This window comes from Grammomys surdaster, unplaced genomic scaffold (assembly GCF_004785775.1).
Source record: "Grammomys surdaster isolate TR1022 unplaced genomic scaffold, NIH_TR_1.0 169, whole genome shotgun sequence".
Taxonomy (NCBI): Eukaryota; Metazoa; Chordata; class Mammalia; order Rodentia; family Muridae; genus Grammomys; species Grammomys surdaster.
In genome coordinates, this window is record NW_021604617.1 from 2106229 (window position 1) to 2129611 (window position 23383).

Consider the following 23383-nt stretch of genomic DNA (forward strand, 5'->3'; position numbering starts at 1 on the left):
TCAGCCATTCTCTCTACTTCACAGACCTCACAAGCTGCACATTCTTTTCAAATGTGTCCAGATGAGAATAGGACTCTAGCCTACTCTGGGCTTTTCCTTCTCAGAATTCATTCTACTCCCTCTTGGTAAGTCCAGTAAGAAGTTCTGAGGCATTTGTTCATGAACAGTAGAACTCACAAATAAGGCATCTCTTAAATCACATTTTGTAATATCAAGTGCTCATTCATATTAACAGTGTCAACGAACATCCAGAACAGTCTGAAGAAATGGCTAATAAACATTACAAGGTCCCCTTCAAATACTGGAGGTCAGGCCTCTATCCCAGTCTTTGCAAGTTTAGAATTGCCACAGCCCTTCTATACTTAGAGAAGGAAGGAGATGTCAGGGGCAGCCCTGCTTACACACTGTAGGTCTAAAATCAGCCATAGGCCTAAAATCAGCAATAGGCCTGTCATACATGTATACTAACACCAAGTCTTGGGTCTCTGTGGAAAAACATTGAAACAGATGGCTATAAGCTAATGTCAACAGGCAGCTTTTGTGGAAATGTATAAGCCTGAGTAGTCACAGACCTTGTAAACAGGTAGCCTTGGCAGACAATACCAACTTAGATAAGGACAAGCGAGTCATAGGCAGAGTCATAGTGAATTGTCCCCTGAACCTTCACCTAGCCTATACCCGGTTCTGAAGATATCTGTACTCCCCCTGAACACCCACACTCCAGTGTCATTCCCTTCCCCACATCCTGCCTTTCTGTGTTTATAACCCCTGTGTGAATTAATTATGATTTGAGAAAAAAAATAAATAAATTTAAAAAAAGAAATGGCTAATAAAAAGAAAGTGTAGCATTTTTTTCAACTCTCACCCCAGGATAATTACAATCTTGGAGTTAGTTGAGATCAGACACACATATTCAAAGTTTTGATGCTGTAAACAAATATTTTTAGAAGGTATTTATTTGACTTTCAAAAATGTTTGAATATAACTTAGTAGTTTCCTAAGATTATTAGTTTAGCATGTAAAATTTTGAAATATGGCTCATTTAAATAACTATTTCATCTAGCCTAATTTTGTTTTACCCAATGGATCGAGGATCTCGATTTTATATATTCAACATAAAATATAGAGATATGTAGATCTGTAATAGTATTACAGAGACAACAGTAGTGGCTAAGAAACTTCGAGCCTCAAATGTTTGATTTCTGACTCTGAGCCAGCTGCCCAACTCCAAGTGGGGTTTTGAAGTTCTCATGCCCTTACTTGAAAATTTTCTTACTTTAAAAATTAAGAAACATAGTAGGCAGACTTTGGTACAAACTTTTAAATTATAGTAAGATAATAAAGTACCCACAAATCTGGCTCAGTGTAGATCAGGCTTTAGTGAATATTATGGGGTTATCATTTAGCTTATATAGTAGTTTGAATCTGCTTGGCCAAGGGAGTGGCATTACTATTATTATTGTTGAAATGGGTGTGGCCTTGATGGAAGAAGTATGGTACCCTGGGGATGGGTGTTGGGACCCTCTTCCTAGCCACCTGGAAATCAGTCTTACTCTAGCTTCCTTCGGAACAAGAGGTAGACTCTCAGCCCCTCCAGTGCCATGCCAGCCTGGATGCTGCCATGCTTCCCACCATAATGATATAATGTACTGAACCTCTGAACCTGTAAGCAAATCCCAATTAAATGTCCATAATAAGAGTTGCCTTGGTCATGTTGTCTTTTCACAGCAATGAAACCCTAAGACAGCTTATTTCATTGGACAAGTCTTTGAATTGTAATTACAATAAAAATCAGTAAAATCAACATAGAAAATCTAATTTTTAAAGTTTTTATGTGATTTAAACTGAAACTGGAACATCAATGTAGTACTAGTATAAATGTAGGTATAGCCTACATGATGCAAATAAAAACAATGGGTTTAGAAAATAAGCTACACAGGACCTCTGATGGCACTGTCTGCAATAATCTGTAAGCAACTACACCTGAGGAAGGACTTCCAAGGTGTGTACGTGCATATCTCACTAAAGTGACAGCACATTATATCATCCTCATGATTTTAGCTGTATCATATTTCTTGAAGTTATAAATCTTTGAGGGATGTCTCTATCTAGGTGATTAACCAGGTTTTTTAAATTAATTCTTTCAAAGGGGGAGAGTGGTACGTCTACAATTTTATAATTTTTCAAACACAATTTTTACCCCACCCAAAAAAATAAATAATAATTTATTCTCTAGTAAAATAAGAGGGGCCGTGGTCCTGGAACACAGATTCGGGCTATCTTGAGTTATATGTTCCAAGGAAGCAGAGTTTAATAAAAGTTTTATGTGACAGAAAAAACAAAGTTGTAAATCAATGTACTTTTCAAAAATGTAAATGGAAACTTTAGTTAGATGCTACACAAAGGGAGGAATCCTGTGCTGTAGACCTGAGATGCTGTGTCATAGAATTCTTGACAATTTGGTTCGTGGAAATTGCGTGTTTTGTTACATTAATACATCTTAAAAGGTTTTAATTCTTACTCACAGGATATAAGTATAACACATAGGTCGGCAAGGAATGACTATCTAAGGGGCCCAATAACCTCCAATATTCCATCCTCACCGTCATCACTGAAATCCTAAGCAGTTAATTAGCCTTGTAAAGATTCAGTAGGTGTGGCTTCTAAGTGTCATGACACAAGACAACTCAGATATAAAACTTTTGATTAAAAAAATATCATGTAATAGTGCAGAGCCCTGCTATCTCTGCATGCCTTCCTTTCATTCAGTATTTAAAATGTGTGGAGGATGTTTCCCTGCTTCTTTCATATAGTATTTCAAATCCTAAGAGGACAATTGTGATATTTTCCTTTCTTACAGTTTGTGTTTTACCAGGACAAGAAGCTGGAGCCCATAGCTAATTAGTTCATTTTCAAGGGCCTCCATGCCTGCTAATATCTGACTCACTGCCTAACAAAGGAACAGAACTCTGGCTCCAAGGGCATGAGAACACTCAGGGAGTCCAGTGGTATTCATATAAAGGCAGGCATAGCCTCATTTCTTTCTTTACCTCTGCATTGCTCGGCAATACTGGTGCCAATGTAGCCTGATCTATGGCCCGCCCTAAGCAGGCTCCTATATCTAGGGGAGGAAAGAACAGGATTAATGTAGAAGCTGCCCACAGGCTTCCTCTGCAGGTGGCATGCATCTGGCAGAATTCAATTGCTATTCTGGAAGAACAGTTTAAAGACAGTGAAGTCATCAACTGTCAACAAGCAGGGAGCAAAGGTCAAGGCATAGAGAGGCCCTCATCTGAAATCCTGTGAGTATTACTTTCTTCCTGGGTTACCCTTGAGGACAGACAGCAAGGTCAGGAAGAGGAGAAGAGATAGTCACTGTTTCTACCAGAGAAGGGAGTACATTTTCAATGATGAAGCAGAAAAGTGTTGTTTTGCCTCTAGCCCCAAATTTCTCAACTTCTGGGTTCCATTGGTCTTATTGTTAGATTTAAAAGCAAGGCTTAGCTGAAGGATTTGCAGAAATGCCCCTGATCAAGAACTGTCAAGTACATTCTTTCCTAAAGGAAGACACCAAGGTTAAATGCATCTGCCATAAAGCAGGGCCAAGATCTCAGTGGATGATACTGGTACAAGTTCTGTCCACATTCTCTCTGAGGGGCTACCATGTGCTGGCTGTTTGAAAGGAACCAAAGTGTGGTCTGACGTGGGAAGCCCAGGCAGGCTGACTGCAGAGTCCAGGCTGAGCCATAACCTTCTGTGCTTCCTTCTCCTGAAGAAAGGGTAGCTTCCTTTTTGCTCTTCTCAGGAGGAACTCAGGCCTTTGCATCTTGCTGCCCGGGTTCACAGGAGAGTTTGCACAGTTCTTTCCCAAGGATGGCATGAGTATAGGTACCTAGGGGCCTCTCAGGATGCTGAAGATTTGAAAGGTTATGACTTTCCAAGAAAAAAAGAGAAAATGAAAGGGTATCTTCCAGAAGTATCCAGACCTCAGACTCCCTAAAAGCATCCTCCTTCAAATCAGACAGGTTGATTTACTGAAAGCATCCTTACATGTCAGAGGCACAAAGGTATTTGTCTCATGGAGAAAGGACTTAATCACCTGACACAACTGAGTTCATGAGTCTTCCTGTGATCTCCTGGCAGCCTCGGAGCTGAATACTGCCCATTCCTTGAATTTGATAATGAAAGTGAAGAGAACAGTCCCTGATCTCCTTGAAATTACCCGACTGGGCCACTGCAAAAAGGCTTTTTGGTTTTTCACCCTGGCATGAGGCCACACAGAAGTTGTACAATGACATAGTAAATAGATAAAGATGCAGGAACATCTATGACCTGATGGGAAGCACTCACAGACCCACAAGATGACTTGGACCCAGCCATCTGCAGGAGCTCCTGAAGTCAGAGCCCCCAGAGTGGCTCTAGCTCCAGGGTGGATCTGGGGATCCTGAAACTCCCAAGGTAGTCAAGGATGAAACCCTCACCCTCCAAGAGCACAAGGGAGCTGGCTCTGTACCAGTGTTTTTTGTTTTCTCTTTTTTTTTCCCACGGAGAATTCACAGGCCAGGCTATGTCAGTGTAATTGATGCAAGCTAAGCAGGATAAGCAGGAAGCAAGCTATTACTCAAGGCAGAAAAAGATGCCTCTAAAGGACATGGGCGGATATCTGAGGTGAGTCACTTAATAGCCATAGCAGGAAACAGGCCTCCATTATATGGTGTCATTGAACTAGCATTACCAAGCTTTCCAGACATAGTTCTAGCAGTGAAAAGGCAGAAACAAGCTTAATCATAGAATTCAATTCAAGTTTTCTTTTCTTTTTTCTTTTTTGGTTTTTCGAGACAGGGTTTCTCTGTGTAGCCCTGGCTGTCCTGGAACTCACTCTGTAGACCAGGCTGGCCGCAAACTCAGAAATCTTCCTGCCTTTGCCTCCCAAGTGCTGGGACTAAAGGCGTGTGCCACCACCGCCCGGCTAATTAAATATTGCTGTTTTTCTATGTCATTTTTTTCCTAAACTGAATGTGCTCACATTCACTATCAGTTTAAAAGATAATTTCTCCAAGAAAACGTGATTTGTTTTCTGCCTTAGTATAAGAACTTGAAAGAAAACTAAAAACCTTAACACATATATCCTTGCCCATTTACAAAATACAGGGTTTTTACTTTAGCTACAAATAAGAGATTAAGGAACTTCCAATTCAGATAACAAAGCAGAACTTGAAAAGTTCTCCCACAACAAACTCTAGGAAACTCTGTACACATGTAACAAACACCCTTTTAACTCAGAACTGGGTATGAATGCAAAGGACATTTCAGGGGGACTCAACTATGAGTATAGCAGACTGAACAGCTACTCCATGGTGACATGGCTAAAATACCAACTGGAGGTACATATGCAATATTTTTAAATTATAAAATAATTACATCATTTCCCCTTCTCTTTCCTCTCTACAATCCCTCCCATGGCCTAGTTTACTTTAGTTGTTCTTTTATACACACACACACACACTTTAAATGTATAAAAACAATCAGCCCAGTTGCCTGTATGATGTTACTTGTGTGTATGCTTTCATATTGACCACTTGTATTGAAAAATCCACTTGGGGATGGGAGGGGGTCTTTTCCCGAGGGAAGAAAATTTCTCCTACGCTTAGTTTTATTTACCACAGGGTTTTAATGCCATGAATGTCAGCACAGAAAACCCTTGCAGCATTGGGAACTGGAAATAAACGGCCAGGTTTAAGTGTGGATTCTTCAAAAAAAAAAAACTCTAAAGAAAAGTGGTCTTCTGGGAATTGGAGAGATGGCTCTGTGGTTAAGAGCTTCACAGCCATCTGTAACTCCAGCCCAAGAGCATTCAACACCCTATTCTGGCCTCCTCAGTCACTGAGCAAGCACATGGTATACAGATATGCATATATTTATACCATTAAATAATTTTAAGTGGACTTCCGTTCTGGGCCCGAGCATAGAGCAGGTCCCAGGCGGCAGCTCTGTACACAACCTCAGAAAACTGGGAGAAAGAGGGCCTCCCAGGAGCTTTAACTTAGGCAGCATCCCAGGTAAAAATGAATCATCTGTGATGTCTGCTGTTAGAAGTTCTAATCCAGAAGCTGGCCTCTGAAATTATACTACTCAGACCTTTGAAGGGCCACTGACAAGAACATCAAACAGCTAGAGATTAACATCACTAATCTGAAGAAATCCCTCATTTCACTGTCTGAAGAGACCTCCTAAAATCACAAAGATCCTTATGGGACTCAATTTACTTTATCACAATAGAAAAGGCTGTGTACAGTTCTTGATTGTGTACAGCCCTTAAAGAAGAATGTTGCCTTTACATAGACAAGACAAGGAGGGTTAAAGAGAGCATGAAATAGGTCAGTGAAGGCCCTAAGAAAAATCAGAGAGAGAAAGAGACAGATGAATGCTGGTACAGGAATTGGTTTGCAGCCTCTCCAAGGTTGTCAACCCTACTTCCTCCCATCTTGGGACCATTATTTGGGTTCTTTTTGCTTTTTTCTGCTGGTCCCTGGGCCTCAAATAGGCAGACTAACTCTGTAATACAACAGATAAATAATTTGGTAGGAAAACCTACTCAGATACATTATCATAAGTTAGCTATGGAGGACCACGGGACTCAAGATGAGGTTGTTACTTTATACAGGGTGTTTCCAAAACCCATCTCCACCCAAACTAAAAGGGGGGACTTCTGCCCCTAGACCAAGCAGAGAGGGGCCACCCAGAACCCCCTCTGACAGGCGATCTGAATTCTTGCTTAAGCTGCGAGGCTAAGCACTGCAAGGGAATATAAATAAAAGATAAAAATATCTATCTGGGTTCCCTGAGGGACAAGCCTAACTGCATAGGGGTTGATGTCAAAAGTATCCCCTCTCCAGGAAAAAGACATCGGGATGGGTATGGCCCTCATGCCTCATTGGAAAACAACAGGGGAACTGGAGCCATTACAAGGTCCCCTTCAAGTACTAGAGGTCAGGCCTCTATCCCTGCCTTCACAAGATTAGAATTGCCACAACCCTTCTATACTTAGAGAAGGGAGGAGATGTCAGAGGCAGCCCTGCTTAGACACTGTAGGCCTAAAATCAGCCATAGGCCTAAAATCAGCAATAGGCCTGTCATACATGTATACTAACACCAAGTCTTGGGTCTCAGTGGAAAAACATCAAAACAGATGGCTATAAGCTAATGTAAACAGGCAGCTTTTGTGGAAATTTACAAGCCTGAGTAGTCATAGACTTTGTAATAGGTAGCCTTGGCAGATATTACCAACTTAGATAAGGACAAGCGAGTCATAGGCAGAGTCATAGTGACTTGTCCCCTGAACCTTCACCCAGCCGATACCCAGTTCTGAAAGATATCTGTATTCCCCCTGAACACCCACACTCCAGTGTCATTCCCTTTCACACATCCTGCCTTTCTGTGTTTATAACCCCTGTGTAATGAATTACGATTTGAGAAAAAAATAAATTATAAAAAAACAATAATAATTTTAAGTGGTCTTCTATGAGCAAAATTGGAGACTCAGGTATAAATGAACAACTTTCTTTTTAGTTCTTGTAGGCAGGGACCAGTGCAACAGAGCAAGCCATGCAGCTCATCTGTTCCAGCAACCTCAAAGATAGCAGTCAACATAAGAGCAAACTTCAAGTTAGCAATATCCTGAATCTGCATCTCAGGTCCCGAGCTTCCCTGGAAACATAAGCCTTCAACAAAGTTGCAGTACTAGCTCCTATAGAAATGAACTTACTATCTTCAACCCTACTCATTGGGGAAAGGAAATGTATTAGAGTCCTAAGACTTCCTAAAAGAGCCCAAGTAGTGGTAAGTGCATATAATCTCAAGATTTTAGGACACTAAGTCCTAGGACATAAAACAGAGGGATTGCATGTTCGAGGCTAGCAGGCTATTCAATGAATCCAGGCCAGCCTATTTAGATGACGTGACACTGTCTCAAAACAAAACAAAATACCCCTAGGACTTCAGATAATAAGATGAGAGTATGGCAGATATATCCATTGATACTTATATTTAAAAATATAGAATGGTCTTAACCCAAAAATATTGTTAAGTTTGTGTAAGAACAGATATCCTGAGGTAGCCATTGATACAGAAATATTTCTCTAGGTTGTATAAAATACTTCTTAAAACATATCCAATGATGCTTTGTGGAACTAGCCAAACTTGTAGGAAAATCAAGACAGATATAAAAGAAATAAGAGAAGAGATTTTTGGGATAGGCATACTCTCTACTAGAGATAAGTCCTGAGACACAGCCTGTTTCCATAGAAAGTAGGAAGTATAATAAGAGTAAACACTGTTGAAACAGTCTAAGAAACATTAAAAGCAGTCCAGAGATTTTTTTTACAGTAAAATATTTTATTTTTTTATTTTTTATTGGATATTTTATTTATTAATATTTCAGATATCATTCCCTTTCCCCATTTCCCCTCCCTAGAATCCCCCTATCCCATCTCCCCTCCTCCTTTTTGCTTTTATACCATTTAAATTACATGCAAGTACTCAGGTCAGTTCTAGGTTGAGAGACTAGCAATACAATAGGTACAAATAGTCAAGGAACAAGCAAGACAATAAACACAAATAGTCAAAGAACAAGCAAGGCAATAAACAAAATTCCATAAACACTCTCAAGATCACTGCTTCTAAGGGCTTATCAGGATGACCAAAATAGCTGAGCCAACTTCCCTGTCCTAGCCCAAAGTCACTTTCATGTCTGATGCCTACTTCCTTGTTCTAGCCTAAAATTTAGAATCCTGTCTGAAATTACTTCTTTGTTTTAGCCTAATATTTAGATTCCTGTCTGAAATTACTTTTTTGTTCTAGCCTAAGATTTAGAGTCCTGCCTGAAACTACAGTGCCCTGCTGCCGTACTTTTCTGTGGAACCCAGTTAAGATGCCAAGTAAAGCAAAACATCATACAATCTTAGTTTAGGATCAACAGGTAACACAATCGCTGTCACAGAAACTAGTGTCCTAATTTTGTAAGCTATTTTAAATTATAAATCCTCAGATGGCAGATCCTGGCCGATCTGCCAAACAAACAGGGGAGAGGGTATTGGGGGTGGGAGGGAAGCCCCAGCTACCTACATTGTGCCTCCATGCTCTCTCCCATCCAACAGGAAGTCTTCTTTCTCCTGCCTCCCCTCTTCCTCTTTCTGACCCGGAAGTCCTGCCTCCTCCTCACCCAGTGGTTGGTCCCTTGAAATCTTTATTCATTAGGGAAAGTTTTCCTCCATTCAGTAGTTTGGGTAGTAATGTTGGTGAAACCTTTGGATATTAATAGATATACACTAATATATTCTGATATTAGTAGAAGACACAATCTCACAGCAAAGGCACTGATCCTCTGGCTCTTACAATCTTTCTGTCTTCTCTTTGGACATATTCTGAGAGCATTAAGATTGGTAGTATTTTGTAGATGTATCAATCAGAATGAGATTCCACAACTGCATTTTTATTGATTATTGTTTTGTGGATCTCTGTCTTTTACATGAGAAGTTGATGAGAAGTGAAGACTAAACTGATCTGTGGCTATAAAAACTTGCCCCAAGTACTAATATGTGGTCAAATTTAGAGAGGTTTTTTTGGGGCTCATGAGAATGTAGTATATTCTTTAGTGTTTGGATAGAATATTCTGTAGATATGTGTTAGGTTCATTTGATTTATAATTTCTTTTAACTTAATATTTTTCTGTTTAAGTTTTGTTCAGATGATTTGTCTGATGGTCAGAGTAATTGAAATCACACATTATAACAGTGTTGAGATCATGGTTGGTTTTATATCTAATGTCCCTGTGTATATTAATTACTTTTCTATTCTTTTCTATTGCTTTGATAAAATACCATGACGAAGCTGACTTAAAGAAGGTCATTTTCTGAGGGTATCCCTCTGTTTATTCCATTTTTGAATCAGTCCTTTTGAATGTGGCCTCAAGAAAATTCTTAGAATAATGGAAGAAGACAGCCACATTGCATATATTGTTGATCTACCAGAAGAGTACTTCTGTCTTAGTTAGGGTTTCTGGAACAAAGGAAGGCCACAACCCAGCAGGACAAACTCTAAATTTTGTAGCTCCATGTCTGATATCAAAGGGCTTACAATGGTGAAAACACACCATGACCATGGTGACTCTTATAAAGGAAAATGATTAATTGGGGACAGCTTACAATTTCAGAGGTTCATTTGATTATCATCATGACAGAAAGCATGTAAGCATCTAGGCAGACACAGTGCTAGAGAAGGAGATGATAGTTCTACATCTTGATCTGAAGGCAGCCTTGGAAGTTGACTATATTTAGGCAGCTAGGAGGAGGAGGAAACAAAGCCTTCAACAAGGCAACACCTCCTAATAGTGCCACTCCCTGGGTCATGAGTATTCAAGTCAGCACATTTCACTCTCTGGCCCCCATAGGCTTGTTCAAACACATGGAGGCCATACCTCCATGTTTCAAAGTTTCCTCTGAGATTCATGCAATCTCTTAACTGTAATACCCTATAAAATAAAAAGCAAAAAATAAATCACATATTTCCAACATCATAGGATATACATTACCATTCTAAAATGTCATAGTAAGAAAATACTGGACAAAGCAAGACAGGAAAACAGCTGGGCAAACTCTAAACTCTGCACCTCCATATCAGATGTCAATGCAGTCTTCAGATCTACAACTCCTTTCATCTTTGTTGACTCCAACAACTTCTTTCTCTCAGGCTGGTTCCACTCCCAGTGAAGAGCTTTCCTCAGCAGGTATCCCATGGCTCTAGCATCTCTAACATCTTGGGGTATCCAAAGCAACTTCACCTTTACAGCTTCTTGTTCCAATGTCTGGGATCCACACATAATCTTCTGGCCTCCTCCAAGTGTGCTCTGCAACACTCTAGGCTCTGCTTAACTCTATTCCAGTGCTGCTACTGTTCTTGGTGGTCATCCCATAGTACTAGAATCACTAATATTCTGGGGTCTTCCATAGCAATGAGGCTTCACCAATAGCCTTTCCTAGGCTCCGTTCATGATGTCATGGCTCAACTTCTTTGCATGACCCCTTCAGTCCTGGGCCATCAACTGTAACTGAGGCTCCATCTTCACCAATGTCCTTCCCTGGCCTCTCACAGTGACAAGCCTCAACTGCTCTCCATGCCTTCCCCCGATGCCTTCAAAAACCAGTTCCACCTAAATGATTCTTACACATTGCCGTGTCCAGCTGCAGCACAAGGTATAACCTTGACTATCTCTGGAACACAGAGCTTCTTTTTTCTCTCAGAAAACACTTCCCAGAAGATTTCACCTCAGTGATGTTGGTCTCGTCTTAATGATGGCTAATTTCTTAGCTCCAGCTATTTAGCATTTATTGTCCCAGTAATTCTTCTACTCTTCACTTTAAATCTAGGGCCACCTGTCCAAAGCTGCTGAGTTCTGATGCTTGCTGGGGATAGAATATTCCCTTTTGCTCTATTACATCATTAACAGCTTTCTATTTTCCAATTCCTTCACTGCCTAATCTTAGCTGTTCTGTAATTTACTCTGAAGACTGGACTTGAACTCTTCATGCCTCTATCTCCTTCCTTCTGGGATTAAAGGCATGTACCACCACACCTGGACCTAGGTTTCTCTCTACTTGGAAATTGTTCTATACCAGGCTAGCCTTTAACTCAGAAATCAGCTTGCCTCTTTCTCCTAGAACTAAATGTGTGTTCTGCCATTATGGAGCCTAAGCTTTTCACGGCCACTATTCTTCAAGATCTGAATCAAAAGTTTGTGTCATTTGGCCTCATGTTCTGGATCACAATTGTGCTCTCCATTTCTGGATTATAGTTTTTTCAAAAAAATTCAAATGAAAACAATAACCAAGTAATAATAATGCCTAAATAAAACTATTCCTTGCTCAACTGCAAAAGCATAAACAATAAGCATAGCTTGGTGTGGTCTTGCCTCAAAGTTACCACTCCCTTAATCTTTTTATCTCCCTGAATACAGGATTTAGCTCCATTCTACTTCCAGGTGCTCTTTCATTCTTTGAACCATATATTTTGTATTTTTATTTTCGAAACTTGTTATGCTTGATAAAAATGCTATTCATGCAAGTAAACCACAGCACAAAGTCAAAACTTTGTTGTTTTGAGACCTCCTTTGTCAATTTCAGTCTCTTCACCTGAACCTCACTGAGCCTGACTCTTCAGACACAATCTTCACCAAAATATCACAAAAACAGTCTGTAGGCAGCATATTAAAACTCTCCTATGAAACCTCTAGGGCTAAGGTTCCACAATTCAAATCACTCTCAGCATCAGTGTCTTCCACATTCCTACTAGGATGGTCCATTAAGCCCCACTAAAGCATTCCACTGCTCCCCAAATTCAAGGTCCTAAAATCTACATTTCTCCAAACAAAAGCATGCTCATGCCTATCACAGCAATACCCTAGTCCTTGGTACCAACTTCTGTTTTAGTTAGCGTTTCCACTGCTGTGAAAAGACACCATGACCAAGGTAACTCTCATAAAGAAAAACATTTAATTGGGGAAGGCTTACTGGTTCTAGTGCTTTCAGGCAATGCTGTTAAGTTAGTAGTATATGATCTCTTCATTTTTTTTTAAATGAAGGTACTTAGTGCTGTGAACTTGTCTATAAAGAACACCTTCTCGATGTCCCCTCAGTTTGGCTATGTTAGGTATTCATTTTCATTCAATTCTAGAAAGTCTTTAATTTCTTTATTTCTATCTTAACCTAATTTTTATGAAGTAGAGAGTTGAGCAGTTTCCATGAGTTTCTAATATTTCTGTTGCTTTTGTTATTGATATCCAACTTTAATCTGTAGTGGTCAAATATGATACAGTACATTATTTAAATTGCTTTATATCTTTTGTGACTTGTTTTCTGTCAAATTATGTGGTCAACTTCGGAAAAAGTCCCATGAGATTCTAAGAAGGCATATTCTTTTGTGTTTGGGTGAAATATTCTGTAAATATCTGATAGATCTATTTGGCTTATAATGCCAGTTAGCTCTATCATTTCTGTGTTTAGTTTTTGTCTAGATCATCTGTCTATTGGCAAGAGTGGGATATTGAAGTCTCACTGTGTGAGGGTTTAAGCTGTAGTAGTGTTTCTTTTACAAAATTGAGTGCCTTTGTGTTTGGGACATAGACACTTAAACTGAAATGTCATCTTTCTGGATTTTTTCCTTTGATGAATATGTAATGTCCTTCCCTATTTCTTCTGATTAGTTTTGGAATGAGGGATTTTTTTTTTGTTGATGTTTCTGTTGTGTATTTTCTTGTTTGTTTGTTTTATCAATTATTAGCATGTCTGTTCCTGCTTGCTTGTTCGATCCATCTGCTTGGAATATCTTTTTCAATATTTTACGCTGAGGTGATATCTATACTTAATATAAAGTTTCTTGGATGTAGCAGAAAAATGGGTCTCGTTTTTGCATCCATTCTGCTAGTGTGTCTTTTATTGAAGAATTAAATACAGTGATGTTGAAATATATCAATGACCAGTGATCATTGTTTCTTATTTTATTGTTGTTGTTGTGTGTGAGTGTGGTGTGTGTGTGTGCGTGTGTGTGTGTGTGTGTGTGTGTGTGTGTATGTGTGTATGAGTGCATGTAAGTTTGGGTGTATCTGTGTGTATTTAACTTTTTAAAAATTGTATATTGTATTTATTTACATTTCAAATGTTATCCCCCTTCCAGGTTTCCCCTCTGCAAACACCCTATCCCATGACTCCTTACACTGTTTCTATGAGGATGCTTCCCCACCCACCTACCCACTCCTGCCTCGCCAGCCTAGCATTCCTCTACACTAGGGCATCAAGCCTTCACAGGATCAAGGCCTCCCCTCCCACTGATGCCAGATAAAGCTCCTTCAGCTCCTTCAGTCCTTCCCCTACCTCCTTCATTGGGGTTCCTGTGCTCAGTCCCATGGTTGGCTATGAGCATCCACACCTGTATTGGTGAGGATCTGGCAGAGTCTCTCAGGAGACAGCTATATTAGGCTCCTGTCATCAAGCACTTCTCTTTTCATCTAGAAAAGCCATTCTCGACCTTTGGGTTATAAACTCTTTCGGAGTTACATGTCAGATATCTTGTATATCAGATATTTACATTATGATTTACAACAATAACAAAATTAGAGTTAGGAAGTAGCAACAAAATAATTCTGTGGTTGGGGATCACTGCCACATAAAGAACTGTGTTAAAGGGCCATAGAGTTAGAAACGTTGAGAACCACTGATCTAGAGAAATTTCCTAGCCTCTTTTATTTTGCAGTATTTACCTTTGAGCAATTCTCTTATGTACAGCGTGGCTCACATCCTGAATATTCAATATTTTTCCTCCCATTTAGATTCAGATTAAATTATTTTAGAAAAAGATACCACAGAATATATTGTTGTTAGGATTTTAACCCTATTGACAACTTGTAAAAGATAAAATGTTGAATGAAGAAAAGAGATCACATGAGACTTTCTCACCTTTTCTTTACTAGCCTTTTCAATCTCTCTGTTATTTTTTTCTCCCAGATGCTTGAAATGGAACCCAGTCTTTTTTAAATGCTCAATTCCTAAATTACAACATCAACCACAGTAAAAATGTATAGAAAGTATTATTTATCATTTTATTATGAATACAAATGAAATCCAAATTATAAAAACATTGTGAGGATAATAGCACATCCAAATCTGAACTGTGATTATAACTTATTATGTGATTATAACTTCCCCTATGGTGAAAGAGGAAAAGAGATAGAAATATTGGCAAGAGGGTTTTAGCTATCTATAACACTGCGTCTATTAAAACAAATAAAGCAAATTGTTATCTTTTTAGTGTCAGATTTCAGGCTGTTCTTAGAACTATTTTTGTGGTTTGTTTTATTTTTTATTATTTTGTTTATTTACTTATTTTCTGACTGGAATATGGTGCCACATGCCTTTTGTCTCAGGAAGTAGGCGGATCTTTGTGTTTTTCAGGCCAGACTAGTCAAGCCCCAGGGAAGCCAATGCTGCATATTAAGACGCTGTCCCATAAAACCAAAAAAGCAAACAATCCCCTGATCTAACCCAACCATATATAGAAAGGAAGGAAGGAAGAGAGAAAGAGGGGGGGGAAGAATGGAGGAAAGAAAGAAATGAAAGAGAGAGAGAGAAAAGGAAGGAAGGAAGGAAGGAAGGGAGGAAGGAAGGAAGGAAGGAAGGAAGAAGTAAAAGAAAGAGAAAGACATTCATATGTACAGTAGGAAAAGATGAATGGAAGGATGTGAGTGAAGTTTCCACAGACATCCATGGGTGAGAGCCTGCCCTAACTGCATTGCTAAGATCAGCTGAGAGGTGATGCACTTTATCTGCTCTTCCCTACAACCATTGCACTTATATGGGACTGGGTGGTCTTTCCCTTAATACTCCTATACTTTGGCTTTGTCCCCACCATATGCTTTCCCTAAGAGGAGAGTAACTTAGCAACTTTTTACTGCTCTAGCCCCAGAAACTCTGCCAGAGGACTCCAGACATGAGCGATCTTATCTTATAAACATAAGATAAATAACAAATAAACAAAATATTTACAAGAATCCACAAAAGAACTTTGAGAACTAAAGTCTCCACTTCTTCATGCAGGGTCAGACTGTGTCAGGAAGTTCTGTTCTATGGCCTATCCCTCTGATTCCTTATCAACAGACTTTACCACAGGGACTTTATTCTAGGCTGAGGACTTTCTAGAGTGCCTCTGGCATGTTGTCATTTTATTTTTCTCATCCAGTCATTACAAGTCTCTAATCCTAGACCAAAAAATCAAATCAACCTTACTTCATACTTTCCTCCTGGGAGTGTGGGGTTGTTTCGTTTCCAAATATAAGGTCCACTGGTACCCTCGGAAATAAGTAAGTGTGCAGGATGAGAAGAACTGTTACTTCAAGTCTGATTTTGCCACATTGGATACACAAGTAAAGAAAAATATATCATCAAATGATTAACAAAGAAAAGTCTTATCAAGACTTCAGTGGTTTCAAGCAAACTGATGGGAATTAGGTGATTACCCAGTGATTTCACAGATAACAGTTGCTTCTTTGTTATGATAATCCCCACTGCAAAGTTTGGCTCACCTGGTCTATATTTCACTTCTGGGTACCTACTGTTTCAGCTTTATATTGCTGCTTAAGAGATTACTACAAATTTGGTCATTTAAAGCAACATAACCTTTCTAGCTTCCAAGTTCTGAGACACAAGTTCTAAGGTCAGGGTTTCGGTGAGGCTGCTCTCCTCGAAGTCCTGGGAAAGAGAGAAGGGACTATCTGCCTGCATTCTTGGCGTTAGCACTTCCACTCTGAAGTTTCCACTTCCACTTCCTTATATTTGGAAACGAAACAACCCCACACTCCCAGGGGGAAAGTATGAAGTAAGGTGAAGTATGAGTTGGTGTCTTCAACTCTGTCTCTGTCTGTCTCTATGTCTCTCTGTCTCCCCCCATCATTCTCTCTTTCGATTAGTGACTGGTTTCATACTCACTATGTAGCTGAGGGTAACCTTGATCTTCCTTCCTCAGTTCTGGGATGACAAGTTTACCCCACCATGCCTGGGTTTCACACACACATACTATGGAGCTTGTATAACAATTGACATTCATAGTCATGTTATCATGCAGTCATTTCTGCCCCCTAATCACCTCTAGCTTTCCATATTCATCTTTCCTCTTAGCTGCAGATCCCTGCTCACCTCCACTGTCTCCACAGGTTCACCTTCCTGATAAGACCACATAGTAGGAATCACACAATATGTCGCCTTTACAGACAGCTTTCTTGCACTTAGTAGTATGCACTGAGATTTCCTCTGTATCATTCTGCTGCTTCATAGAGCATTCATTTTCCATAATAAAGTCAGTCTCCAAAAAAAAAAAAAGCAGAAATTTAAGAAAACACTCTTACCTCAGGCTACTTCAGGACTTACTGGCAGACCCTCCTGCCCTGTTTCCTCACCTCTGACCTTGGTGAAATGAATTCCTGGGAAAGGGCAACACATTGCCAGTTAGTGTGTCACTTCAGAAGGAAAGAGGAGGGCATGCCCTTAAAAGATAGTTGTCACATATCTTTTATTTATCCCAGAGTCCTTTCATTTTTCCCTATTTATTCATTTATTTATTTATTTATTTATTTATCTATTAATTCATTTTCATCTTGATCATAGGCCCCTTCTCTCCTCTTCTCCCAGTCCTACTCTTACAAATTGCTCCCCCGTTACTCCCTACTCTTTCTCTCAAAGAAGAGGAAATCCCCCTCTTTCTAGTTTGGAAACCACAAATAGAAGATAGGTCAAATGAACCTTCTCAGGTCAAAGCTGCTGAGACAGGAACAGCCCACCAGGTAGAGCCCACTGCCTCAGGATCCAGGGCACTAATCCTGCCACATTCCCAGATACTTCTGTAGCTATCTATAAATAAGAAAATGCCTGGCCTTAGGAATAGAAATCAAGGCAATAAACTTCACCAGGAAGAAGATAGATATCTCAGTGTATCTCACACAACTTGAGTATGAGAGGAAAGAGCTGCCAAGCCACATAACAGCATGCTCTAGCCTTTGCTTGCTGGTCACTTTGCATTCTATAAGTGACAGTAGAATTTTCAAAGAATACTTGTCTCTTATAAATGGTGTGACCATTACAATAACTTTATTAAACTCATACGCAACATTCAGAACTATGGGTGACAGTGTAAACCCTTATTCTCCAAATGAATATCCTACCTCAAAAGTTAACCTAAATCTTATAAGTTAAGCTGTTCAGTATGGTAACTCAGATCTCTCACTTACAAACCTTATAGAGCTGAATCTTCCTACATAATGCCCCAATAATACATTAAGCTCTAACTGCAAGTTTCACCTGTTAGATGTTTCATTATATCAAATTCTTAGCGACATTAGCATTTGCTAAACATCCCCAGATCATTCTTATAATCTTAGAACAAAACCAGAAATGCTACGGCTTTTCTTATTTTACTAATATATAAAAAGGATGTGAGTATATGTGTCTTTGCAGTCCAGATTGGTCTCAAATTCAAAGTCCTCCTGCTTCAGCCTCCAAGTGCCAAGGATAACTGCAGGTATGCAACAGCATATACAGCTCTATGTAAATGTAATTCTAAGATTTTAAGAAACTGAAGCAAAATTATTCATCATAGATATAGCTGTCATGTCTTAAGCCATTGTATTGTAGAGGCTTTTGGGGTTCCTACTTGAGATTTAACAACAAAGTGACAGAGACATTTGTATAGTATGAGCCTGTTAGCCTTTGTGCTGGGGGTAGTTCCTCAGATAGCCATCTAGACTCAGCCCAGCTTCCCTACCACTAGTCTCTACCATGTGGTTCTCTCTGCTCTACCTCCCTGCTATGCTCCAATTCCTCTCCAAGCACAAGCCTCTGGACCTTTATTCATCCAAAGCCCTATATGCTCTCATACAATAAAAAGCAGAGGAGCATAGTGGGAAAGGTTCCACAGCTTATTTAATCAGAACCAGGACTATGACCAGTCTATTGTTGCCTTTTGGCTAGAGGGCTATGTGACATCCCAAGGGCAGCTTGCTTTTGAACATGATAATCTCAGAGACTACTTGATCTCTCTCTTTACTTCTTTTTGAGTAGCTGGGGAATCAACAAACATTTATATAGAAAGCAGTTTTTGTGGGCTATAGAAATGACAATACCACATGTGCTGCCAATACCTGGCACTGCTGGTACAGCAATTAACAACAGAATATACAGGGGCACACATTCATAGCCACTTCATACAATATGTGTGGAGGTAGGTTACCCTAAAACCTTTGTGTTTGTTTTCCAAGATATACAAGATAGCTTTAGATTGTGGTTGCTCTTCAGCTAAGCCCTACCACTGCTGACTTCTAGAGAGAGTTCTGTCAGCCAGACTGCCTTGCTGTGACCCTTTGATGATGAACATAGTTTCATAAGGAAGGACCCTAACAAGATGTTCCAAGAAGGCATTTCTATAAACTTTGTACTGGACAGGTCAGAAACAGTTTACCTCCACCCACTTCAGCACTGCTTTAAATCGAATCAACTTCATGCTCCTTGAATCCCACAGTAAGCCATGATCTATGGCATAAACCATGTCTCTGTCTGTTTCTCAGGCCTCAGACAGTCTGGTTCCAAGGAGACAAGAAAAACTGGCAAATTCCTCCCTGGCTGTCTTCCTCCCTGGTAGCTGTCCCCTCAGAGATGTTTGTAGGCATGTTGCAAATGTTCCACATGCTGACAACATTACTTTTCTTAGTAAATGAACACAAAACATGCCAGTAACTCTTCTGACCACCTGAGAGAAATGCTTTCAAAGTTAAGCTCAAACATTAGCAATAACATAAATTCCCTCCTACAGAACCTGTCAAGTCCACATTCTAAGATGTCCTTGGAAAAAATGAAAGACCTCCACCTTGATGAACAGAACCTGCAGCCAGAAACCAGGGAAGTGAATGGGATTCTCATGTCCAAGATGATTAGTGAAAACTGGGACAAAATCTGGAACTTCCAAGCAAAGCCTGATGATCTCCTTATTGCTACCTATGCAAAAGCAGGTAGGTATAAGGATCAGCAGCAGCAAAGGCCACTTACACAAAACAAGTGCTTCCTAACATGGGCATCTGCATTAAAAGAGGACAGGTGGGGCTTTATCTAGGAAAGTCCCTGGGGAAAAAAAACAAAATAGAACAAAGCAACCATTCCAACTCATAAGGGCCAATACCCCATCCTACTGGATTTTCCTTTAATTAAGTTCTTGAAAGACAGAGATGGGGCAACCATGGCAAACTCCCAAAGACTAAGTAAAATTACAAGGTGTTCACACAGAAATTACAAAGCACAAACTGTGGGAAATAAAATGGAAATTCTTGGATTCTGCCAGCCCAGCAATCTTTCTGTATTCACCTCTCTAGCACCTAAACTGTGCCTTCTAGTGGCCTAGATTGACACGGACTTGAGCAATTGCAGCCCAGACGTAATGCTGTGAAAACATGTATACCCATTGTGAGAAAAATGGAGAATAGTTACCAGTTATTAGAATCCTAGGGAACAAAGAGAGGACTATGGGAAAGTATCAGAAAAGACAAAGAATGTCATGGGCCTGATCAAGGGGAAAAGCAAGGAACATTCCCCTTGGGGAAACATTGGTGAATGACTAGTGGGGCTTTCCCCTCTCCAATACCATTTGTTTTTGTCAACACACAGAGTATGATAGAGTTAGTAGTTTTGACACTTGATTTAGAAACAGAGACTTTTGTCATAAAGATATAGCTGAATTTTGAAAAAGGACCACTTCTGTGCTCCATATTGGTTGGCATTTCAACTCCTGTTTCTTACTGGGCCAAGATCTAGCTTAGGAGTTTCTAAACAGGGATTTGGGTTACTATAGGCTCTCTGTTTCTGTCTGGCTTTCACTGGACATGTGGCTTTCCCACATCTTAAACATGTACTTTTTCTTAGAGCAGAAATTTTTGATAAGTCTAGCTTAAAAAATATGTATCTACCTGCAAGGACCTATCACCAATGATCTCTTTCTGTCTCTGTCTCTGTCTCTGTCTCTCTCTGTTTCTCTCCCCCCTCTTCTGTTTCTCTCTCTCTCTCTCTCTCTCTCTCTCTCTCTCTCTCTCTCTCTCTCTTTCACATACACACACACACATATCTCTGGCCTTATTGTAGTATTTCTCTCAACACCTTTCAACCTCCCATAAACATTACATATACTTCCAGGTGGAACAAACTTGCCTTGGTTCCCTCCAGATAATATTTTCTACGGCTGATAACATGCAATTTGTATTCCCATTCTTCATGTCAAAACAGTCATAGTTCTACTCAAGTCTTTGAGAAATAAATAAGAAACCTCCCTGGCACTGCTCAAGGACATTTCTCCCTTCCCAGCATTCCTGTGGCAATAGCTGTCTTTTAGTCATGTTTATACCTAGTGTGTTTGGTTTATCTGTGAGAAAAAGAAACAATCAACAGTAGTGACTGTATCTTAGCAAAAAAAAAAAAAAAAATGAAAACTGCAGCCTTTAGTTAGCTAATTAAATAGCTAAAATGAGACTATCTTTTAATTTGAAAGAGAAGAGTAGATGCCCTGTCCGGTAGGCAAGAAGAAGTCTCTGTCATGTCTCCCCCAAAAGGGGAAATGCAAATGCATTGACCAATTCATCTTTGATTCAATCCACATTTGCCTGACTCCATACTTATTAACTCAAACTCCATTTATGAGGGACAAAGTAATTTATTGAATGCCAGGCAGAAAGAGGACAGAGGATTAAAAACAGCATACACTACAAGCACAAAGTGACAATGAGCCCAGAGGGCCACTAGTGCTTAGAGGAAGACAAACAATGTAATAGGTGAGTTGATTCTATCTAGAACCCAGCAAATCTGAATACAGCTTTGTTCACTATATGAGTGATTGATTAAATACAATTGAATTGTGCCATGAGTGGGTAGAACTGAAAATAATTAATGCTTCTAGGTACCACCTGGACACAGGAAATTGTGGACATGATCCAAAATGGTGGAGATGTTCAAAAGTGCCAGAGGGCCAACACCTATGACCGACACCCTTTCATTGAGTGGACTTTGCCTCCACCCCTTAATTCAGGTGAGTTTCCCTAACTGGGGTACAGGGGACTGCAATCATTGGGCGGTATCAGTTTTTACCCCAGAGGAAGATCATTTCTACAGTCTTCCTTCTAAAAAATGCTTTCAAATGGAACCAGAAAGGAGTGTGAAAGAAGCCCAGGTTAACACAACACAATTCCTTTCCTAAAATGCATGATTATGTAGCATAAGGCACATGGCCCATGGTATGCAAGCATCTAAAGTGCTATGCATGTATAAGAGATCAATAAAGTCATGGGCTACAGTTTGGACCATATGTGTCAAAAAAATCTGAAAGTTAAATGCCTGCTCCCCCAGGAAGACACTTGGGAGAAGCAGTAGAGCCCCATGCGGTTGGCCATACGTGAGATAGATTTAAGCCATAAATCCTTCCCTTTAGGAAATAATAGAACCCCAACATCTGACCCTTTTGTATATGGCTTGAGAAGAAAGGCTTTGTTCTACCAAGTGTTCCACCATAATGTGCTTCCTCAGCACAGGTTGAAAGAAATAAGGCTATTATCTGTGTAAGTTCTTAAGCCATCCACCAAAGCAGACCTTTGTTTTTCCAACTTGATCATGTCAGGCATCATTATATAATGGCAGATAATATGCACTACCTTTCCAAAACAGAGGAAAAGGAACATAGTTAGAACAAAAGCAAGACCAAACACCAGCTGAGACAACTTCCAAACACTCCATTTTCAATGTCTGATGTCAAGTACTCTTCAGATCTCCAACTCCTTTTAGTTTTGATTGACTGAAAAATACTTTTTTTTTCCTTTTGGGCTGGTTCCATTATACCTGTTAGCCACTTTTCTTGGCAGGTGTCCAATGTCATTAGCATCTCCAACATCTTGGGATTTCCATGACAATCCAGGCTTCAGACTTCACCTTCACAGCTTCATGAAATTGTCTTTCTAGGCCTCTATGTACAGACACCCCTGACATAAGTTTGGCCTCTGCCGTTGTCCTTAGTTGCAAAGAGAGATTCCAAAATTTGTTTCTTGTATTCTTGACGCTAAAGCCAGAAGCACATGGCTGAAGTTGCCAAACTCTGATGTTTACTGAGGCTGGAACATGGCTCCCTTTGTTGAATAAGTTTTCACCAGGTTTCTGGTTTGGATAGCTTCCTTTACTGCTTAAGCTTGGCTGTCCTAGAACCTGCTCTGCAGATCAGGCTAACCTTGACCTCACAGATCTGCCTGTCTCAGGCTCTGGGATGGTTACTGAGATTTCCCAATCTGTGGATGTGACTGGGTAATGAAGAGTATGTTAATCACAGGATTCTTCCCTGGGGCTTTACAATCTATGAGTATGGCAGGTTAACAAGGGCTATGTTAATCACCCTTCTATTCTCTGGGACTTCTAGATATATGGGTATATAGATCTGGAAGGTTTCCTATAGAATCTTCAGAAACATGGTAGGAGTTTTAGCTGGTTTATGCCAAACTCCATTAACCTTAGACAAATTTGTGGGCTCTGTACAGCATTATAGAGATCATTTATCATATATATGGGGGCTCCCTTACCTTATTCAGTATTAGGGTTCCATTGAAATCTGGGAGAAAGAAAAGCAGTTTCCAGAATCAGGGGGTCTTCAGAGGCTATGGACTTCCTTGCTTCCCTTCAGATCTCTGCTTCCCCAGTCCCTCCAGCCCCACTCCCTCCCCTCTTCTTCTTCTTCTTCTTCTTCTTCTTCTTCTTCTTCTTCTTCTTCTTCTTCTTCT

General features: G+C 39.9%; 1 protein-coding gene across 2 annotated transcripts in view; it reads left to right on the forward strand.

Annotated features, from left to right (window-relative positions):
* Sult1c3 (sulfotransferase family 1C member 3) overlaps positions 1 to 23383 on the forward strand; it is a 67663-nt gene that overhangs the window by 32618 nt on the left and 11662 nt on the right. Inside the window, exons 1-3 of one of the 2 annotated variants that reach the window (XM_028766638.1) lie at positions 3193 to 3302; positions 19402 to 19597; positions 21526 to 21654. In XM_028766638.1, coding sequence (XP_028622471.1) covers positions 19426 to 19597; positions 21526 to 21654 — 301 coding nt within the window. In that variant the 5' untranslated portion in view covers positions 3193 to 3302; positions 19402 to 19425. Of the gene's footprint in view, positions 1 to 3192; positions 3303 to 19401; positions 19598 to 21525; positions 21655 to 23383 lie in introns of those variants that run through there. The other variant, XM_028766639.1, reaches the window with a different exon arrangement.